Here is a 22749-nt window from a genome sequence, read left to right on the forward strand (position 1 = left end):
GTTTTTAAAGAGATGCGTTTTCAACTTTTTCCTAAATTGTATGGGGACACTGTTCCGATCCTGGAGGCATCGACCTTGCAGCACTTCTGCTGCTGGAATTGAGTGTGGCCTTTGACATCGTATCGCAAAGCCGCTTATTGGAGCGCCAGTGGAGCCCCAGGGTCAGCCACAGGTCCCCTAAAATGGCTGGCATCCTTCTTGAAGGGCCATACCTTTGCAGGTTTTCCAGAAACCTATTTGAGTGAAGGAACTCCCACTGGTACAGGGTGTGCCTCAGGGCGTCTCCTTGAGCCCCACCCTATTCAACGTTTACATGCACCCCCGACTGGTGTCATTGAGCATCACAGCTTTGATATTTTAATGGTATGCCGATGACGCTTAGTTGATCGCCACCTTACCTCCGAACTCGGACAGTGGGTTGTCTCCCTGAGGGCCTGTCTATCAGAGGTTGCCCAACTGATGGAGCTCACTGGCTGAAGTTAAACACAGGTAAGATGAAGGCTCTGATCCTGGGCAATCACCCTGCCCTTTGGTCTCCAGACTAGTGGCCAGTGCACCTTGGCTCTTTTCCTTCACCAACCGGTTAAAGGTAAGACTATGGTCAAACCAAAGGCCCAGGTTCTTGACCTTAGCAAGAACCTGGGCATTTGTTTTGATCAAAGTCTCACCTTTAATGACCAAATTTAGGCCTTGACAGGCAAGTGCTTTGAGATCCTCAAGTCACTGAAAACCTTCATTGGTCTCCAACCATTATAGAATCAAAAGACAGTGATCCAAGCCTTAGTCATCTTGCGATTGAATTACTGCAACATCTTGTTTTTTGGGAGTCTCTCAGTCACTCCAGTGGGTTCAGAACTCGGCAGCTCGACTGTTACCAAATCTTTTTAAATGGATCTCCATGGGCGCGGCACTTCTCAAGCTTCACTGGCTTCCAGTGAAGAAGTGTGCTGCTTTTAAAGCTCTTTGTTATTGCTACAGAATTTTCAGCAAGGCTGGTGCGACCTATTGGCATCCTCATTTTTCACCTTAATCTCCCTTGCTATGACCCTCTAGTGCTCGTCCCTCCTTTAGGAGTAGCTATGTGCTTTATAAACTTATTTATTAATATAGATAGAAAAGGACCTCTGTTTTGTTTTTACTTTTTTACACTTCGTAGTACGCAGTCCGATTGTTTCATCTGTGTGTTTTTGCCGACAACCACCAGAGATGGTGAGCATGTCCACCATATAACTGGGTGTCTTGGTCTTCTTTGCTTTGTAAATAATGCAGCTTGGTTTGAAGACAGTGCGGGCCGGCAGGGGGAAACAATAGAGTGCCATCAGAATGGTATCAAAATATAGATAAGTATAGATTTACCATTATCAACTGCACACCTATATATCTTGAAAACATATGTACAGAGATTTAGGGATAAGAATAGTAAATCTATACTAGCTTAATGATAGAGATGTAGTCCAAAATCTTTACTGGATATTTTTGTTGGCCGAACCATGTGAATAATGTTCTATTCCAGCACTACAGCCTAAAACTCACATCTTTATATTCGACTCAAAACCTCACCGCCACCTCATCCTCTAAAGGTTACTATATAAAAAGGATAAGGCTAATGTCACTTTGTTTCACCAATCACTGTGTACCTTTTTTGTTCGTGTGGTGTAGTATTCTGCAATTTGGCTGTGAAGTTCCTCACATTTTTGGGGTTTCTCAGGCCATATTGGTTTTATTAATTGTGGCAAAGGTCTCACGACATGAGGCTGTGTAATGATGGATCTGCTTTATGTTGTGATTAGTTATAAAATTTAGGTTTAAAGAACTAGCCATTGTGTTGGCCAAGGTGGAGCATTGAGGTGTGTATGTGTGTTAGAATGAGGGCACCGGAGGACCTTAGCATCTACTGCAATTCTTAACGGTGAATGGCTGTCTAAATCCAGCCAAATTCTCTTTGTTGTCCATTGTGTCAATGATCTAGAGCCTCACAGAACTGTCCTATGCGGATGTCAAAGAAGCTGATGATGAAAAGAAAAAGGAGATGAGAAACCAGCGAAGGGATGTTGATGTGTTACTGGCTGGCACTATGCATGGTTACCACAAAGATGAACTGCACTTTTTCTTTACCGTATTGTTGATATTTGATGAAAGTAAACAAGTTATTGAATGGATTTTTAAGTAATACTTCTATAATGGCCACAGTTGCATAAGACGTGTAACATCAGAATGCTGATAATATTCACTCAGCAGATAAGATTGCTTCACGTATGTCTTGTAGAGCAGGCCATCGTCTTACTTATCTGCCTCTATAACTTGTATGAAAACTCATGTGTGCAACTATGAACAGCAACTAAACTCTACACCTCAGGTCTGACTAGAGGATGACATATGCAAAAGAATCTTACCTGCACTTTGCAGCTGTTAAAGGACGAGTAGGAATCAAAGCCGGGCTTCCACGACAGCAGAATCCCATGTGCAGAGATGTTCACTGCCTTTACAATGGTCGGTGGAGAGGGAATGCCTTAGGAATATAAAACATTACATACAGTATTAATTTAAGCATTACAAATATGCTGTATAATGTATGAAACACCTTTTTAGTACAGCATCCACTTTGAGCAAGCAGAAACTATTTCATTGATATAGTGAAGCTCACATTCTGATGAACAATACATTAATATAGCCTTATAGCCCGCTGTAGAGGGCTATACCGGCTATTAAAGGCCCTCTCCAGCGTTAAAGGCCCCAAGCCGAAGGCGAGGGCCTTTAACAAGGGAGAGGGACTTTAATAGCGGTATAGCCCATCTACGAAGGGCTATTAGGCTATTAGAACATTCTGCCACTAGAGGACAGAATGTTCTAACAAAAAAAACAAAGCCTTTTGGAAGCGTGAGGGGATTGGAATCCCCTCAGGCTCCCTGAAGCCTTTGTTCACAGCCAGAGCTGTGAACAAAGAAACATTGGAATGTTGGAGCTTTAGGCTTATACCAGCCATTATAAGCCCAGAGCACTCCATTGTTTTCAATGGAGCTCCCAACATTCCAATGTTCTAATTTATATTCTGACAGCTGACAGGCACAAAACAGTGCAAGGTGCATGACATTGTATACCATTACATAAGGATTTCACAACTCACTTTTGAGGGGGTGGGGTGAAGGAAAGTTTTGAAGAAAAAAAGAAAGAGACTGAATATGAAAAACTGCTATATGTTTTAACGAAGGGGAGAGATGAAGGAAAAGATGAAGCAGAGGAATTGAACATGTTTGAAAAGCGGGTTGGAAATAATGACAGAATAACATGTTTTAGACTGCTCCTGATTTGTCAGTGTTCAGACCATAGGCTAGGTTACTTTATTTCTTGGGCTGGGTCCAAAGCTCCTTATTTTATGTATCCTGGACACAGCTCACACAGCCTAATTGCCATAGTGGTCATGAGTAGCAACAACCATTCACAACTGGCTAGCAGATAGGAATCTTGATGGCTTCACTCCGAAGCCTACAGATAATGTCAAATTCCCTAGAGTCGCCATTGACAAAGGCCTCATACCATCTGAAACACAAAGACTGCATAGTAGCAGCTCTCGCAGCAGATCAAAGTGGAACTTTTCCTTCCAGAAGTGGATTTCAGAACAACAATGTGGGTATTGGTTCTCTTTCACCTGAATGCAAGCGAGGCTCTACTCAGTGGCTTCCTAGCGACTGCTTTGGCACCTCTGAAAGGCATCCCACATACAGAGCCATCCATGCCTTATCATGGTGTGAAAAGTCGACCTCATCACTCTAAAGAAGAAGCTGCTGAATAACTTACAAGGCCTTCACAAACAACATCTACCATACTTGCCAAGAGCAAAGTACCTCTAGCTATCAACCCCAAACTAGGACATCGAGGACATCGCCGGAAACGTAAAGGTGCAAGAAGAAAAAAACAGATTATCTCCAGTGCATACACAGGATTTGGAACACAATTCCCAATAACATTTGAGTGACTCCACCAACCCTTCTGCAAATCAGGAAGCAAATGCAAACTCATCTTTTCAAGGACCACTTCCCACAATTACACAAGAATGACCTATTTCCAGCCTCTTGCAAATTATTACATGGTTCCCAGGCCTCTTATCAGCTCAGCATTGAATTATTTCCCAATTCGGTTTTTGCTGTAGAAACACCATCACACACACACACATATAGGCACCTAAACCATTTAATATGCTAGAACCATCTATGATTTACTTATAATTGTACCAATTTAAGATGGTGATCAGAACCACTTCCTGGATTAAAGCAGTCTGAGAAATGAAGTCACAAAGAAACCAGTATAAAACCCATAGCAATCTAGTGAATCCTGACTAAGACAAAGACATTGACCATTTTGCAGGTAGGGGTGGAAATTCAGAATTTGATTAATAAACTTCAATTTGATGCTAGTGAAACGGATGGGTTAAGGGGAGAAAATGTATCAACCTAACAAGGTTGTGGTAAAGCCTCCACGGGCTAAATATATGTTCAGTATTGGGATATGACATGCACGAAGTGTGGAGTAGGGCAAACACAGGGAAGAACATTAAAGAATGGATTCTTAAACCAATGGATGAAGAAGTTTTAAAAGCAATGAGGGCAGAATCAAGAAAAGTGATTGATGAGATGGTGTGTGCTATGCCTAATCTGGATGAGGAATTGATAAAATTTCTTTTTTGGTTTGTCCTGTAAGGCACTTGAGTTTACTTGCTTTAAAAGGGTTTGGCTAAGTCTACCTGAGCCACTGGCTTCTGCTTTCCTCCCAAAACTTTAGTCATTGGTTTCAGACTTTGTCAATTACATATTGGATCAGCCCACAAGAGTATTTTGCACTCACTGTTTTTAGGTCTCGCCTACGCAGTACGCATGGGCTGAATAGGAGGACCTTTAGCCATCGCTCTGCTCTTTTTGGAAGCACTTACTCGTGCTTGTGGCGGCATCCACCTTGCAGGAGAGAGCAGGGGAGAGCCAAAAGCACGAGTATGTGCTTCCAAAAAGAGCAGACTGCGCGCGCACGCACCACTCCAGGGCTTGTTCCTTCCGTGCAGTTAAAAGGAACACAGGCGCACCACTCCCTGCCGGGCTTGTTTGTTTCTTCTGCCTTGCACATCTCTCTTGGCTTCTAACTTTCCTCTGCTCCTCTTGTCCACCCTCAGTTTTGTAAAGGTATGCCATTTCCCTTCTTTTCTTTATTTCTGCCCCCCAACTAATCCTTGGACTAATGTTTGCCACTTCCTTCAGCCCCCTCTGATCCTCTAATCACTATGCACTGTCCATCAGTGCTGCTCCCACTCGCTCAATACCTGGTGCACATCCATGTGCGCTGGTCTCCCACTGGATCCTCGTCTCCTTTTATTTCCCCTTCCCAGTGTCTGTATCCGTCATCCACGACTTTCTGGCCTCTTTGTTTCCTCCTTCCCTTTCTTCTCCCTTTCTGCCTCTGCCATCTCCCTGCCTTTTACTTCTTAGCCTTTAAGGCAGCTCGATGTATCAGCACGGTGCCCGCTGATTATCCTTATCTTAAATCATTTACTTTGTTTCTATTATTTTCTCATTTCCCTTTGTACGGCTTATTCACTGCTTTCACTCTGCTTCAAAATTGCTGCCTATTTCTCTATAGTGGAGTATTTTGTTGTGTGAGACCCCAGCACTTCCTTCTTCCATTGTTTATTTAAACTCTCCCCAGGGAGGCCGTAGCCCACACAAAGCACCTTATTTGGCATCTCAGACAGATTGTGGTCCTTTTGCAATTCGACACACTGATCACAGCAGCTTACTATTGGGCTTTCCAACTTCTGCATCACCAGTCCCGTTTGAGGCCATTCAGCATTTTCGGGTCATGGTGTTCGCAGCACTAATCGCCACAGACTGATTGTAGCCTCCAAGAACCCTGCTGGTTGAAGCCGTCCTTTGCCATCCTCTGCACGTCATACTACAACACAACACACTCTTTTCTATTTAACAACTCCTATTCCCCGAGTGAGTTTCTTTATTTATTGGTTATGTTTTTGAATTCACTAGTATTTTTGCTGTACTGCTCTATTTGATTATGTTTATTATACTTAGGCCAGCCCAGGCTCTCCTTATGAGATGCAGTCCACCCTTCTGGTATATTGGCATCTCCTTTCGGCAGCCGATCTCCTGTATTTACCATAACTTGACCATTCCCCCTTGTTCACAGTACTATTAGTTAGAATCTATTTGCTCACATTTCTTTCAGTGCACCTGTCTTCATTCATTTCTAACTCTGAAATTGCATGTCACATTCTTTAATTCAACAAATATTCATTTTAACATCTCTATTCCTTTATTGGTTCCGTTTTTTCTCCGGCTTGCTATATTGTTTTGAGTCCTGATGATAATTCCACCATTCATAATGTGATCAAAATACAGTTGACCATAAAACATGGACCCTAGTTAGTTGCACTTATATTTTTACAACAGTGCATTTTGCACCTTTTAAAGCCACAAAGTACTGGATAAATGTACAGTAAGCATTTTTGCAGCAGTCTACAGTTTTGCATAATTTCCAACAGAATGCAATGTACATATTTTGTAGTACTGTACATTTGAGTACATCTTTGTGCAACGGTGGGCGTGATTTGAAGCAGTGCATAATGGGTGTTGTCTGCAGCAGTGTCAGTGAGCGGCATGGTTATAGTACATTGTTTCCCTTTCATGCAGCAAACATGCATTCCTAAATCAGACTGCATGACTCAGTATGTTCTAATTGTATAGCTCATCAATCCCTGGCAGCACAGCACCCAGGTTAATGCGATGCATGGCTAAACACGTATAACGTCCAAAAGGCGAGACCAATTGGCTATGCCAATGCTTGTTTTATTGGCTGTCCATGCGCTTATTTCTGCCTCTGCTAGAATGCATGAGGGTTGATTTTACATTTAAAATCTATTGGTGAGGTACCACCAATTGAAACAATGAAACAATGAAACAATGGGAAACAATGAGGAGCTATAATTGAACAAATCATCAGAAAAAAACGATGGTACATAATATAAAGCAGCACTTTTTTCCACAGCATCAGTTATTCAGATGTGTTTGTCTGCACTCTAGTAAAAAAAGGTTGCACATTAGCATGGCGTGTGCACTCCCCACCTACACACTATGCAAATGACAAACCTGCAGGCAATCCCAGTATTTGGGAGCAGGATCAAGACTGGTTTGCAAATGGCTGGGATGAAACTGGAATGGCATGGGGAGCAAAAAACCGATGGATTTAGGCCCAGATCTGTGTACTGGGGTGAATGTATGAGATTGTTCTGCATTCTGTCCAATAATTGTTCTTTTTGCATTTGCCACTCTGAGTGGGACGGTTATGCTCAGATGTGGGTCCCATGCTCTCTATGCCACTGGAGCCAAGCTAGCCTGGCGAATGAGGGGGAAACCCTGAAACTGGTCCTAGGATGCTTGTTTCCAGTCGAGGGAGGACCTGGCCTCGAAGTTCAGGCTGGACTTTTCCCATAGGGAGCAGGGTCAAGACTGATTTGCATATGGCTGGGTTCAAACAGGCGTGGCATGGGGGCAAAACAAACGATGGATTTAGGCCCAGATCTCTGTACTTTGTTCTTCATTCGGTCCATCAATTCTTCTTTTGGCAATTGCCAATATTTGTTACATTAGGAATGGATCCAGGAAAGAGCATGAAGTGTGCCCTAAACAGTGCCAAAATAATCTATGTGATGTCAATGAACCTTAAGCACACATTGCCAACATCGCCAAAGTGGCTTATCTCTAGGGAGCAGAAGTAATTATAGATTTACTAAGAGGTTGGAGACAAAGATCAATTTCAGCAAGGTCCGAAACTATTTTAATGAAAATTAGTCCTAAGCAGGAGCTATGATGAGCAAACAAACAAGTGCACAAACAAAAGGTTCACTCTTCAGGGTAAGTAGTTAATCTCAGAGATTCTGTGTATATTAAAGAAGGCAGCATTGCTCGTTTCATTAACCGTAAGAGTGAGACAGCCAAACCAATGGCAGGGCCTCTTGATGACATTCAAACACACACTGTGTTGGCCTGTCAATCAATCAATCAGGGATTTATAGAGCGCACTACTCGCCAGTGAGGGTCTCAAGGTGCTAGGGGGTGTGGGGGTGGGGGATTTGGGCAGCTCTGGTCATTTGAAAAGCCAGATCTTGAGGCTCTTCCTGAATGCTTGGAGTGTGGGGCTTCATCTGATGCTGAGGGGTAGTTTGTTCCAGGTCTTGGCTGCAATGTAGGAGAAGGATCTGTCTCCTGTTCTGACTCTGTGGATGCAGGGGATTTCGGCCAAGGCCAGGTCAGCGGAGCAGAGGTTTCTTTTGGAGGCGTAGAAGGAGATTCTTTTGTTGTGGTATTGAGGTCCGGTGTTGTGGAGGGCTTTGTAGGTGTGCGTGAGCAGCTTGAAGGTCACTCTTTTTTCGACGGGAGCCAGTGGAGGACTCGTAGGTGCTGGGGATGCGGTCTTGTTGTGGGATGCTGAGGACGAGTGTGGCTGCGACATTCTGGACGGTCTGGAGTTGGTGGAGCAGAGATTTGTTGATTTCCTGCGTAGAGGGCGGTCCCATAGTCCAGCCTGCTGGTGATGAATGCGTGGGTGACTGTCTTCCTGGATTCGGGTTGGGATACATTTGAAGGTCTTGCAGAGGGTGTTGAAGCATGTGGAGGCGACGGCGTCACTTGAACCATCTTTATCCACTTTAAATCTACCTAAGAAGTAGATTAGTCATGTTATCCGACATCAAAGAATAGTAGCAGCAGTAAGCAGGGCTGACCCACCAAAGTGTGTGACTGCAAGAACTAGAGTGAAAATGTGTTAGTTGGGAGCATGATCAACCAAAGAGCTGAGGAGGAGAGAGTATGCATCCAGGGCAGAGAAAGTTAGAACCCTCACATTCAATTTTGTGTGGGTGTGTGACATTGTGTCCTTCCCTAATAAACAATGTTGATTCCTTAAAGCTACTCCTAGTGTCAAGGACTGCCAAATATGTATGCTAGTCCCCATCATAAGAGTATTATCTCTGACGCAATTGAGCCCATTCGTGGTATAATTGTGCCATAGCCATAACATTTTCATCCTTGACTATTTTGTGCATACAAGTCTAGTAATTACATACCTGCTGCCATCACTGACATATAAAGAGCATGACTGGCCTGCTTTTGGCCTTTCCTGACAGAGTGGCAACGCTTCTCCCATAATACTGGACATAACTAATAAATCTTGGGTATCCAGCTGTGGCACAGTGGTAGCCCTGGTTTAATGATGGGCATTATTAGCATAACAGAGGCATTTGTAGTGTTATGGTGAGCAAGCATGGCCTATGATTCCAATACCTGGGTATGTGAAGCAGAATTTGTCCATGAGAGGTATTTTTACATGGTGGCACTCAATGAAAACGAAATGCTGATGTTTAGCAACGGTTTATTTTCTAACAAGGAAAACTGTTTTTCAGAAAGGATTTTCTTCTGGAAAATTGAGTTTAATTGCTCAAAATGGAAAGTGATTTTGATAGAATAATATGTGTATTTTCAAAAACTCATATACTAATGAAGACCAAATATTGCAATTCTAAAACACATTTAAAGTTGTTAGCTGAATGATAATTCAATTTGAGTTGGGGAGACTTACTGCTGTGGTAATACCCTTTGTAGCGCACAGCATGTGATGATTTGAATTTTACTTGATTAGAAAATTTAATATTGATAAACGTTTCCCTAGCATTTTGCTGATAACTTCACCTGGAATGTTTGGGTGGTTACTACTGATAATCGTGCTTAGGGTGGTCACAGTGTAACAATAATACATATCATCAGCATTTTACAGTGATAAAATATGCTAGTAGCTCGGCAGGAATTTCTTTGAGCAGAATTAGCTCTCGCTACAGAAAAGGTTGGAGACCCCTGGTCCAGAGTAATATCAATAGAGGCACAAGATAAAGAGGCCAGTTGCCAAGTATGACTCAAGGTGAGTATAGAGACTGTTAGGGGTTCTTTCTGAAGAAAGGTCAGAGGAAGGATGAAGAGGTTTTACAGCAACTGGGAAAATACTGCAAAATATATGTGGATTTTAGAAACTGTACAAGAAACAGCTTTTAGAAGAACCATTGCAACAAAAGGAACTAAGGAGTTTTATAGGAAGGACAATAGAAGTCGGAGGACTTGCAAATGGTGGACAATGGTAGATAATAGTTAGATGTATGTTAGTACCATTTTTGGTGAGGAAGAAAGACAAGAGATGGCGACAGGCAACAAATATGAAAAACTTAAATGGTATTCTGGTCTTCTGGCACTTCAAGATGAAGGGAATCTATCTCACATTGAAGATATCAGATTATAAGGCAGGCCTTCCTCACCTTTAGGCTATGCAGTGACTGGCAAAGGTGACACCAATATAATAACCCAGAGCCACAGGCCATTTTAGAGAGTGGCTACAGGCACTCCCTAGCAAAAGGTCTATCCAGTCTCTAGGAAATCAAATCAGGTGTTTGTTAAGAGTGACTACTAACCCGTAAGGGTCAAAAGGTGCTGGCGGATGTGGGGGGGGGGGGCGCAGGTTCCAGTCCATCAAGGAGGGGGTCTATCGAAGAGCCAGGTTTTGAGGTTTCTTGCGAAGATGGGGAGCGATGCTATCTGTCTGAGGTGGAGCAGAAGGTCGTTCCAGGCTCTGGCCGCGTGGAAAGAGAGCTGGGCTGATCATGCGTGGAATTTGAATCGGCTGTTCAGGTATGCTGGTCCGGTGTCGTGGAGGGCCTTGTGAGTGTGGGTTAGCATCTTGAAGGTGACTCAAGCTTCGATGGGGAGCCAGTGGAGTGTGCGTAGGTGCTGGGAGATGTGGCAGTGTCTTGGCAGGTTGAGGACTAGTCTTGCGGCGGCGTTTTGGATGTTCTGTAGCTTGCGGGTGAGGTTTTTGTTTATTACGGCATAGAGTGCGTTGCCATAGTTGAGCCTGCTGGTGACCAGGGCATGAGGGGGGTCCATTTGATGGTCTTATGGAGGAGGCGGCGGTGTGGAAGCAGGAGGACGAGACGGAGTTGATCTGGCAGTCCATTTTGGGCTTTGAGTCCAGGTAGATTCCCAGGTTGCGTGCGCGGTCCGTGGGGGTGGGTGGTCTTCCGAAGGCCGGGGACCACCAGGTTTTGTTCCATCAGTCTTGGTTAGGGCCCATGAGGAGTACTTCCGCTTGGTTGGTTTTTAGTTGTAGGCAACTGTTTTTCATCCATTTGGTGACAGCTTCCATGCCTTCTCGAAAGTTGTGCCTGGCGTGTTGGGTTCGATGGATAGGAGGAGAATGAGTTGGGTGTCGTCTGCGTATGACCCAATCTTGAGTCCGTAAGTCCTGACGATGGGTGCGAGTGGAGCCATATAGACGTTGAAGAGCGTATGGCTGAGGGAGGACCCCTGGGGACTCCGCAGGTGGTAGGTGTAGGGTCCGAGAGGAAATGGGGGAGTCTATAACTCGGAACCCTTGCATTTATCGTGTGTGGACATTTCATATAGTGGGAGGAATGGGGGACGGGTATGTGTATCTATAAGTTTTTGCATGACTTGGTGTATTACTGAAACCCATTTGACCAAAATGATGTGCAGAAGATGGTGGCTTTTCGTTTGGGAAGATTGGCTTTGTCCAAGCTGGACAGACAGACTGAACATCTTTCTAGGTCCCCTCCTAAAAATCTATTTTGCCAGGAATGTGAAGAGGGCACCAGCTTGTTCCTTTGTTCAGAGAAAGCTTCCTACTTCTTCAGTGAAAGCTGCCCATGACCCGCTTTCTGTATTAATTCTTGTTTCCAATGCATCAGGAACAGATGTAGACCTTTGTAAGACCCTCAATGATAGTCTAAGCGTAAGGGAGGGGGAACATACATTTTATTTAGGGCACAAAGGCCTGCATTATGCATTAATTCCCTCAATGCAATGGCATTCTAGTCCTAGGTTTTATTATTGTGTTGTTATGTTTCTTGGAAGCTGCTGTTGAAGTAATGCCTTCAGCAGCAGCTTCCAAGAAACATAGCAACACAATAATAAAACGTAGGACTAGAATTTCTCTCCTCTGTGCATAACACTCCAGCACCCCAACACTCTTTTTTTCTTATAACTTCTGACACTATATCCAATGCCCTGGCTTCATCCGTGCTGGTTTTTCTTCCTTTCGCCATGAGTACTGGAGCTTCAAACCACAAAAAATAAACTTTCTAAAACTATTGATTAAGAAAACATTAGCATCATTCCTTAAGTCATGTTATTACACTTTGTGCCTGTGCCCCTAGTAGAAGGAATCTTAAACTTTGGCTCATTGTTTCCCTAACAGAAGGGATTTTAAAAATTGTCATAGCCAAAACAGCCTCTTGCATCACAACCTACACCCATTTCCCGATTGAACCAGTGGACACTGCTCTGTAAGGCTTCACCTATGAAATAATAGATAGTCCACACCTGCCTTTTGGAACTTAAACTAGCTCTACAGATATGCTGCTGATACTCCTTCAGGCAACTCACCACACACATTTTGAGGTGTTCTGTAGACGCAGGATAATAGGTACTATGGTAAAGTAATATAATTTGGGATTGTCTTTGTCCTCCTCAAAATTTCAAAGTAACCCCATACGAATAATAACACTGGTTACCTTGACAGCAGAAACTCTCCTAAAAAGAAACTAAACATATCAGCAAAGCAAATTATCAGCTCATCTCCCTTGAACTCAAATACCGATTCGCTGGCCATGATTCAAACAATCTGAACACCAACTGTGCAAACCAAGGTATTCCTGTCAGTCAAACCTTCATTCACTTAAGTAATGGCCGGCAGAAACGGCTGATTGTTAAAAATGCACCGTTTTTTAACACAATCCTTTCTTTCACATCTCTGCTAAAAATAAATATTACCGCCCTTAATTCAGAAGCCTTCATGGGGTTTAAACAACTATCCATGCACCAGCTTATCCAGAGCTTCCATATGCTCACTATCTGCCTTCCTTGCACCCTGTGCCCAATACTACCTGAGGAATTCTGAAGCCTCTCATGAAATGATAATCTCCCAATCTGTAGGATATCCTCTAAACAAAATGACTGAGAGTGCCAATCAATTCAATTCAATTCAATTTGTTTATTTTGGTTTAGAACTCTTACGGAAGTCCACAAGAACATATCATTAAATTAAAAAAAACAGCTTTACATATAGTACAAAATTCTTTCTTATACATCTCTACATCCCAAGGGTAATTCTTATATCAGGCGTACTGTATAATGTGCAAATAGTACAATAAATAGATAAGACAATCAAAACCATAGGTTGCACCTTTCCTCCCTAACCTCTAATCACACCCTATGTTGTCAGAATTAAGAAACATTCCTCTATCATCAACTCCATGACTCCTGTAGGCAAGTTTTGAGACATCGAGAAAGAAGTGATTAGCGCCCATTGACAACTCAGCCTTGTCCACTTCATCAAATCCCCCTCAAATATAATAAAAGGTGAAAATGCATAACTTCATATTCCTTCAATCCTCCTGGGATGCATCTACTGCTAGTGCCTCTGAACTTTAACCTCCAATAGAAGGTATGCCAACGTTGATAAGTCAGCCTGCTCACATACACTGTGCATGTATCTTCTTAAAAAACAATTGAGCCTCCATTCAATGTCATCCACCAACATATCTGGAATACCAATCTGCTACATTGTACTCCTGGTTGATAAATACTTTGCTTTGATTGAAATATTGTGTTCTCATACAAAGATGGTATAACTCCTTCGCCAGCTCTGTTAACTGATCAACGTGCTCCCACCTACGGCACTCAAACTAACTACTGACACACAGCCCTTGTGCAATGGGACCAGACAACTCCCCAATTGATCTCTGAAACTCTTCAATACAAACTAACCATTTCTAAACAATTGATGTGTTGATCCTTTTTCTTCTCTGATCATCTCTCTTTGTCTACTGAAGATCTAAATGAGATCCCTATCCGAGACAGCTAGCATCTGATTTCTCTATAAAATGCAGTGATGTGCAAAAAACAGCACACTCGTTGCAGACCTCTAAATTATCCATCCTCCATTTCTACTAATCTTTTACTTCCTCTGACAAGTTCACTTTGTCGCCAAACCGAAAGCCACTTCTTAAATTTCTGCACCCAAAGTCTGAAGAGTTCTATAAAACAAAGGCCTTGGGGACACTGCTTGAACAGAAGACAACAGGTAGATCCCTCGACCTAAACCCATCAAATTGACTATATTCTTGTTCAGTAAATGGCAAATTACCATCCTTATCAACCTTACTGTCCGGCTAGTAAATTCCAAATCCTCTGTAATGTGGCTACCTGTAGCCCAAAAACTCTATAGTCCTGCACGGTGTCATTACAGATTTGTCCTTATTGATCATAAATTCCAGATTCCCTACTAATAAACTCATTAGCTTGTTTTAAATGCCTCCTAATATTGCAAAACAATCAGTACGTCAACCAGATATATAATTAATATGTTTTTTTCTCTCAAATAGGTCGCTACAAGCACATCATCACAATAAAGCACCATGGACCAGAGAATGCTTCAAAAGTTAAACATACAAACTGGAATGACTTCCTCTCCATTGAAATTGAAAGAAAACCTGTTTCTCCCAAGCAATATGAATAGTTAAATAGGAATCCTACTGCTCCAACATCACTAGCCAATCTCCTTCCTTAACAAAAAGAAAAAGATGGAGCACCTCCAGAGGACATGCATAGTTGTCAAATTCACTGGAGGAAAACAAAGGGCAGACTTGATAAAATGGACAGAGCAGAACCACTCATCTTTCCAAACTGGGCAGAGATCGTTCCTGTCAATATCTTGAATCTTGACCCCTCCTTAGCCACAGAATAATCAAATAAACCTATGGCATGTGCAGAAAACACATTACTACAATCCGATGTTAACAAGACAATACAATCACATTTGAAGACCCCCGTCTTGATACAAAGCCAAGAACGTTATGGTTATTTGTGATAGCTTTTATTGAGGGCCTTATAAGGAGTATGACCTACATGTATTACCTTTCAGTGTCAAACAGCTCCCTTGCTCAAAACTCACACAGAAATAGTCAGAGACGTGCTGTCTGCTTCCTGAGTGAGAGGCAGTCTTCAGAGGGGCCTTTGATTGGTTAGACTCCGGAATAGTGAAAGCAACTTTGGCGAGGTGTTATAGAGATAACATGGCGGGCTTGCCAACTTGTAAACTGCAGTGGAAGCCTTTGTAAGGAAAACAGAAAGTCAGTGAAACAAAACCGCCAAGAGCCTTTAATCTAATTTTAGGACAAAGTTAAAAAGTACAATTCTACTTAGTTATAGATTCAAGTTTATTACGTAGTATGTGTTGCTGCACTGGAAGCCAAGGCTGTACACTTATGTTTGACATTTGTGGGGTTGTAGAAACATAAGTGTTTGCCAGCAGTTGACTTCTAGGACTTAGGGATAGGCTGGTTAACATCGATAGTTCCCACCCTCAGGCCTAGAGGTCACTCTGGAGGGCGGAAGGCAGGAGGTGGTGGGGCCTAGGCTGTTTCCAAGGTTCCACTGAGTAATAGGGAATTGCTTGGGAAAATCGGGGATACCACGCTCGATTACCCTGGTAATTCCTCATTTTGGGACATGTTTCCCATAGACAGTCCCTGGAGGAAAATTTACCAGTCCCTGGAATTAGCACCAATCTAGGAATCCAGATGGGGCTGGCAAATCATGGCCAAAAAAGTATTATCAAGACTCTTGTAATAGGCCTCTTCAGAATTGCCATGTGAGTTTAGGGGTAGGGTAAGCGCTGGTAAAATTTTCATTAAATGATTTTTTCCTCGTACAAATGATACTATAACAAATATGATAATGATTCATGCTGCTGTTGGTTATTAAATTCCTCTTCAAAGCTATCCATAAAAAAAGTATCTTGTGTTCCCATAAAAGTGGTTATGGCTTGGGAGATAACCATCGATTAGAGCATTGTGTTTCTTTGAAGCAAAATTGGGGCAAATCAACAACTGAACCTCAAAAGGTTATTCGGGTGCAGAACTACGCTGAGCTTACAGGTGAGGTACTCCATTACTCTGAAGTACAACTAGACGCGGGAACGTCGAAACAAAAGAGAAAGGAAAAATGCATGCAAGAGGGGAATCCGGTGCTGTGGGAAATACATTGGCCTTGCACCTCACGTTACACAAAAACAAAGTGGATAAAGGAAACCCAACTCCCTCTAAAACCTGATGACCCTCAAGGAACACAGAAAACTAAATCAATACAAAAAACGGTTTCAATTTGAGACTTTCAAATAAAGACCTTTTTTTCTTGTAAGCCTTCCACAATCACCTGCCTGTTCCGAGTCCCTGTCTGAAATGAACTGCCACCGGTCCAAACACATAATGGGTGAATAACAAATGAGTGACTGATGGGGATCCATCATAGAAATGTTTCCAAAGTACTGGGCTATCAGATAGGCGGTGACTACACTCCCTCTCCTTTTAGGTAAGCAGCATTTCCCAACATGGAAAAGTCCTTTTGTGCTTCTCCAATATCCCCATGGTTGCACAGCCGTTGATGCTGGGAATGGAGAAAGGTTTTTTATTATTTGTTATGTTTAACCCAGCTCAAATTTTTGCCTAAAAAAACCCCATGTGTATGAATAGCAGTGAAGCAGCTCAAAGACAGTGCACATCATATCAGTGAGGACCAAGTTAAGGTTCCATTGCAAGACAAAAGGGAAAGAGGAACAAGTATAGGAGGCCTTTTGAAAATGCATTATAACCGGTGAGTTAAATAATGAGGGCTGGTCCAAAAGATCTGAAAGGTACCCTAAACTGTACCCAAAGCAAAGCCTTGCTGGGCAAGTGACAAAACAAACAACAGAACATTAGATAACGTGGCCTGGAAGGGGGCAATCTGGCATGAGCCACAAGTGAATTCTGCCTTTTGCCTAAACAGATGAGTTACATCAAAGGGCGTGTCCATGAGGAATGATTGGACATTATCTGAAAAAACAGTGGACCACAGCCAAGCGTGCCAGAGAACAGCAACCCTGGTGTCAATGGTCTGCTCAATGGATTTGGTGGTGTCCAAGCCACAATTAATTGTGAACTCAGCTGCATCATGAACATCCTGTATGGCTTAAGTTAGGACAGGCAGGAGATCTTCTGGAAGACCTGGGAGGACTTGGGCCACTGATTCCCAAAAAGTGGGGGTATAGCGACCCAGTAGGCAGCTGGCATTCATGTATCTGAGAGCCAAACTGGTGTAAAAGAATACCATCTTCACAAAGGTTTCCACATGTTTGGACTCCCCATCAGGGAGAGTAGTCCGAAAGGTATTTGGCTTTGTCCGACTTGTGGACACCTGCACCACCAAGCTTTCTGGAGAGGGGTGCTGAGACCCAAAGACAGGGTTACCTGGGCAGGACAATGACATGCCGCAATTTGGCTAATGACCAGGGGGCCTGAGCAAGGATTATTGCTCAGGCCCCAAGGAGGGTATCTTAAGTGCCTCATTGACGAACAAGAGTAGCTCAGTGGATGTTTTCCCCTGCTGCAGCACCTCCATCAATACATTGGTTTTGACCTATAAGGTGGGGAGCTGGAAGTCAAGAACTTCGATAGCCCTTTGAATTACCATTGCATAAGAAGCAATGTACTCCATTGCAGGACCAGATGTTGAGAGAAGGCCAGACTCAAAGTAAGTGTCAAGGCGACTGATTTCTTGAAGGTCATCATACCAATTTTCTTCATGGTATCGTTACCCTATTTCAATATCTGCATTGCACTCGCTGTCCAAATCTGTGCCAAATAAGGAACATAACTCATGTGCCCTTCTTTGTGGAGGTGGCAAGTTAAGTGGTGATGCCGAGCGTCGATGGAAGCCAGGTGCTGCCTCATTGAAGTTCTAATGATGCCAGCTTGGAGTCAGAAAGCGCAATAGCCAGCTGGTCTTCCAGAGTTGGTAGAGTTGGCATTGGTATCGAGGCTCTGGGAACTGCCTTGGAGAATGGCACTTTAGGAGGGGTTGTTAATGATGCCACAGGAGGCCCAGTGGTGAATTTGGAGAGTCCAACTGGTGCAGAGGATTAACCCACCAGTGGTATCCCAGATGGGGACCCTTCAGCTTCTTGGGGTTCATAGGTGACCAGAGAGAGTCAGTAAGGGTCCAAAGCATCAGTGTATGGTCTCGTTGAACACGTAGAACTGCCTCAGTGTCGTAGATTGCCCCAGAAAGTCAGGTTGTGCTGAGACACTTTGCGGAGCATGACTCTGGGGTCGACTGACCTTGGGAGCGATATCAAGAGGCATAGCAGAAGAATATGAGTGGCGGGAAGGGGCCGAGTCCCACTTGGATTGTTTATGATTTTTTTTGACCTACCAGAAGCCTTGAAGTGAGATGATGACCAACCTCGGGAACGACTCCTGCGACTTTTGGAATGGGAATGGGACTATGACTGACCCTTCAACTTGGACTGCTCTTGTCATAGAATCTTCCAGTTCACCTCTTGGTTCCATATAGGCTTTGAGTTCATATATGCATGGTCAATTCAGGCCTTAAGAGTCGTGGTTCGACTACAGGCACCACAGGTAAACCTGTTAAGGAACTGTCACAGGCATTTGTTTACTACAGCCCTTACAGGGTTTTAATCCTATAATCTTAGAAAGTGGCATTTCCCTTTCACACTTCAAATTGTTTTGTGTAAAAAAGTGTCTTAAAGAGATGAGACGTAGTTCGGGATCCGCGTCTGGTGGGGGGAAAGAAATAAACTGACATAAGGGTAACGGAGTAGCACCTATGTAGGCCCCACATGTCATTTCTGGAGTGGAAAGGCATCCGTATGGAACCACAAAGGACCACCTGCGGGTGCTCAGAGGTACGGCTCAAAAGTTTCCAGATCCAGTCTGACACCTGGGGAATATTCAAATGTTGAGGAATCTACAGTTAGAAGTCTCTATCAGAAAAAGAAGAACTTTCTAACTTTTGCAGCAAATTATAAACTTGGCTATTCATTTAGCTCTCTTTTTCAAGCACAAAGTTGGGTAACTGTAGCAGTATACAAATAATTTAACAAAACATAGTACTATCACATATAATAAAATAAACAGTTCTTATCCAGTTATATTGTTGTAAAACATTCACACATCCAGGTACAAGACATCAATTTAATTGTAGACTTGTGATAGCATGCAATCATTTAATAAACCTGTTTACATCCTTTGATAAATTGCCAATTGGATTGTAAGTGGGTGCTTGACCAGTCTAGAAATGTCCCTCAATCCTGACAGCAAAAGATATACAAACGATGGACGGAATGCGGATCAAATCAAATATTCACCCCCAGTCAAGAGATCTGGGTTAAATCCATCATACTTTTGCTCACTATGATACCCTAGTTTAGACCCAGCGATAAGCAAATCAGTCTTGATGTGGGTCCAGTGTTCACCATGCCACTGGAATCAAGCTAGCCTGGATGATAAAGGGTGATACCTGTAAACCGGTCCCAGGATGCTTGTTTCCAATCCAGGTCCACCTCACGAGGCAGTTCGGGCTGGACTGTTCTCAGGGGGAGCAGGGTCAAGAATGATATGCATACAGCTGGGTCTAAACTGGAATGGCATGGTGTGCAAAATAAATGATGGATTTAGGCCCAGATCTCTGCACCGGGGGTGAATGTTTGACATTGTTCAGCATTCTGTCCATCAATTGTTCTTTTTAACACAATCCTGAGAGGCATCACCTGTAAAAGTGAGGCCCTCACCCTGTGAGGGCGCATCATAGGTGAAGGGAGGAGTTAAGCAGAATTGATTAGGGAATGATCAACAATCTGCATCCTAAAGTGCCCCAGGAGTAAACAGTAATATTTAAGCCATTTGGGAAAAGTGGATTTTAATACAAAATAGTCAATGCTGTATGTCATGCTTTATTGATCAGATTGGGAAAATATGACAAAGAATTGAGTGATTGACAAGTGACAGTAGATAGTCTGAAGTAGGTGGAGGGATACACCCAAACACCTAACTGAATCATGGTGAGACTCAAATGCTCCGGTGGGCCGATTCAAGATGGGTTTGACAATGTCTCTAGACATTGGCTAAAAGGTCCTGGGACAGAGAAGGCTGAAAGAAGCTGACCCAGTCCCATTATATGGATATATTTCTTTAAAAAAAATTCTAGTATGTACTTTGCAAAGTCAACATGACTAAAAGAGAATTTTGAAAGGAGAGATCAAATGATTACTGGTTGTCCAGAATGGGACCGCCACTACAGGTAGTTCATAGAAACACGACATATGGGTTCAGATTATGGCAACTGTCCTGGTGCCATGCCAATTCACTATGTTCTGCCCAAATTCTGATCTTGTGCTGGTAATTTTTCTGTGACATTTTGTGGGGCAATCGGCACATAAGGTGAAATTTGCCTGATTTAATTAGTGTTAAAACAACCTTTTGTACCAGTCGGTCTGTGCAAGTGTTGTTTCATGACGGAGGTAAAATTGCCAGGGACCAGTGCAAAATTACCGGACACTGTTGCAACTTATGTGATCTGGGTCAGGGCACAGAGTTGCAGAAACTTCACTTACCACATCTGGCAACTGTTAGATTTCTAGTGTTTACTCTGACTACAGCTGGACTAGATAGAGATATCATGTTTTTGCCTAAACTAAGCAGTGCTGTAAAAGTTTGCATGCCTCCTTAAAAAAAAAGAATTCAGTAAAATATGCAGATTTAATTTCATTTTTATGTATTTATTGTAAAAGGTGTCTAGACTGTACTATATCTTGCAAGACACCTTGGATGCAAAGGTGGCAGTCTTCAAGGGATATTATAGATGAATTAATGCATTTAGCACGTATGCTTTCACTCGTCGAAGTTTCCAAAAATGTAAAACAAAAAATAGGGATTTATACAGGAATGCAATGCATAACAGTTAAAAAGGTCTGGCTATAAGATACTTGCAGCTGTTATATCTCTGGACAAACAACATTCCATAGTTGCTAAAAACTTCAACACAGGCTGTACGGAGACTACTTTAATAGTGAAAAATGTATTAGGCAGAACCACCAATGTATTCTTGATGGTGAGTGGCTGACAAAAGTGGGCCCAACCTACAGACTGTTCTAACATAAGGAAGACAATTTGTGACTAGCAGCAAACAATGCATGCACGCTCTGGTTGCAAATGAAAAAGGATCCTTCAGTGTCATCACTTTTTTTCCACAAAATTGCATTATCATCTGCAGTTCTGCCTTGGTTCACCTTCAAACAGCTGTGCTCGGTTTACGATCCAACCATTGTTTGCTCAAGTCACTGAGATCTCCATAAAGTACTTGGATCAAACCAGAAATTCTGCTTTTGGCTTCTGCATGAAATCTATAAATGATCTACATATCATACAAATACCAGAGGCAGGGCAATCTGTGTCTTATGTGACCACAAAGAAGATTGAATTGCATTTGGCCAAATGGAGAGACCAGCTCTTAAAGTGATCTAACTCACCAACCAAATATAACCTATTGACCAGAAACCACCCTACTTTAGATTAGGAATGAATTAGTAAAGTTATCTAGAACTTGACGTGTTCTCATGGTTGGTTGTTTATGAGCAGATCCTTGGTAACTTAAATATTGAATTGGCCGCTATGCAGGGGCCGTATTACACTTTTAGCATTTACACCTCACTCTCATATTGATCTAGGTTTACGTTGTCCCCCTTGGCATGATGTTGGTTAGTATGGATGAACCTTCACTAGATGGAGGGTGGTCAGATCCTCATTTTCTAAGGGGGGCATTTAGGCAGACACAAACAGCACTTGTCCTCTTGAGCATATTAACCACACCATTGTAATGGCTAAGGTTGTACTTAGCATTATTTGCTGAAGTACCCATCCTTTGTTACTCCCTTATTTGATATGCTTATTATCTACCAGGTGTCACAAAGGAGCTCATTTCACAGGGGCTAAGTCACTTCACCACACACTGGAGTGCACAGAAGGCATTACTTAGAACTAACTAGTCCGCCATCTTCATTGATTACCATTTACTTCACAGTCCCCCGTTCTGTGGACTCTACCAATCACTCAATCAAACGTTCTTTATTTAGTTAATAGTTTACAAAATGCATTTAGAAAAAAACAATTGCCCACAAAGCACAGAATGGAGTCCAAAGATAGTTATAAGCCAATCAATATCCCTGAAAAATGCCATAATATGCTAGTACAAAATAATTTAAAAGATTATACAATTTTCCAGACCTCAAGGTTTTAAAAGACACAATTAAAACAAGTGATAATAGACCTCCCTGTATAGAAGCAAAAGTGAGTGCTGCAAACAGGTAGTGAAAATCAAGCAACAAACAACAGGACGGAATCATGGTGCCAACGTAATTTCATAGTGCCCTCCGCCATCTGATGGCAGTCTGAATGATCTTAGCCACGTCCAACAAATATTAATCAATGGTAATGACTGTATATTAATAGTATGCCTGCCTACATTGCCTTATATTCCCATATCTCAAAACTGTCACGAGGGAACACTTCCTAATTGGTGCATAGAATTTATAAAAAAGTATAAAATGTATTTTATTTGAAGGAGAACAACAGTCATATGGACCTACTGGTAGGCTGCCATGGTAAAGACAAGGTTCAGGAAAAGCGACCATAAAATGTACCATGTTTGGCCTTCTTTGTGTTAGTAGGAATCTATGGTGACTATTGTGGACTCATACAAAGTAAGGCTCCATGCCAAGGGCAGTGTTAACTATCAT

The 22749-nt window shown here is 42.6% G+C and overlaps 1 protein-coding gene across 5 annotated transcripts in view; it reads right to left on the reverse strand.

The window, feature by feature from the left end:
- The window catches only part of MERTK (MER proto-oncogene, tyrosine kinase), a 366926-nt gene that overhangs the window by 165967 nt on the left and 178210 nt on the right, over window positions 1-22749 (reverse strand). For all 5 annotated transcript variants that reach the window (XM_086927212.1, XM_086927213.1, XM_086927211.1 and 2 more), the window contains one exon: window positions 2394-2509. In XM_086927212.1, the coding sequence (XP_086783338.1) occupies window positions 2394-2509 (116 nt within the window). The remainder of the gene's footprint in view (window positions 1-2393; window positions 2510-22749) is intronic.

Source organism: Lissotriton vulgaris, chromosome 6, assembly GCF_964263255.1.
Source record: "Lissotriton vulgaris chromosome 6, aLisVul1.2, whole genome shotgun sequence".
Lineage (NCBI taxonomy): Eukaryota > Metazoa > Chordata > Amphibia > Caudata > Salamandridae > Lissotriton > Lissotriton vulgaris.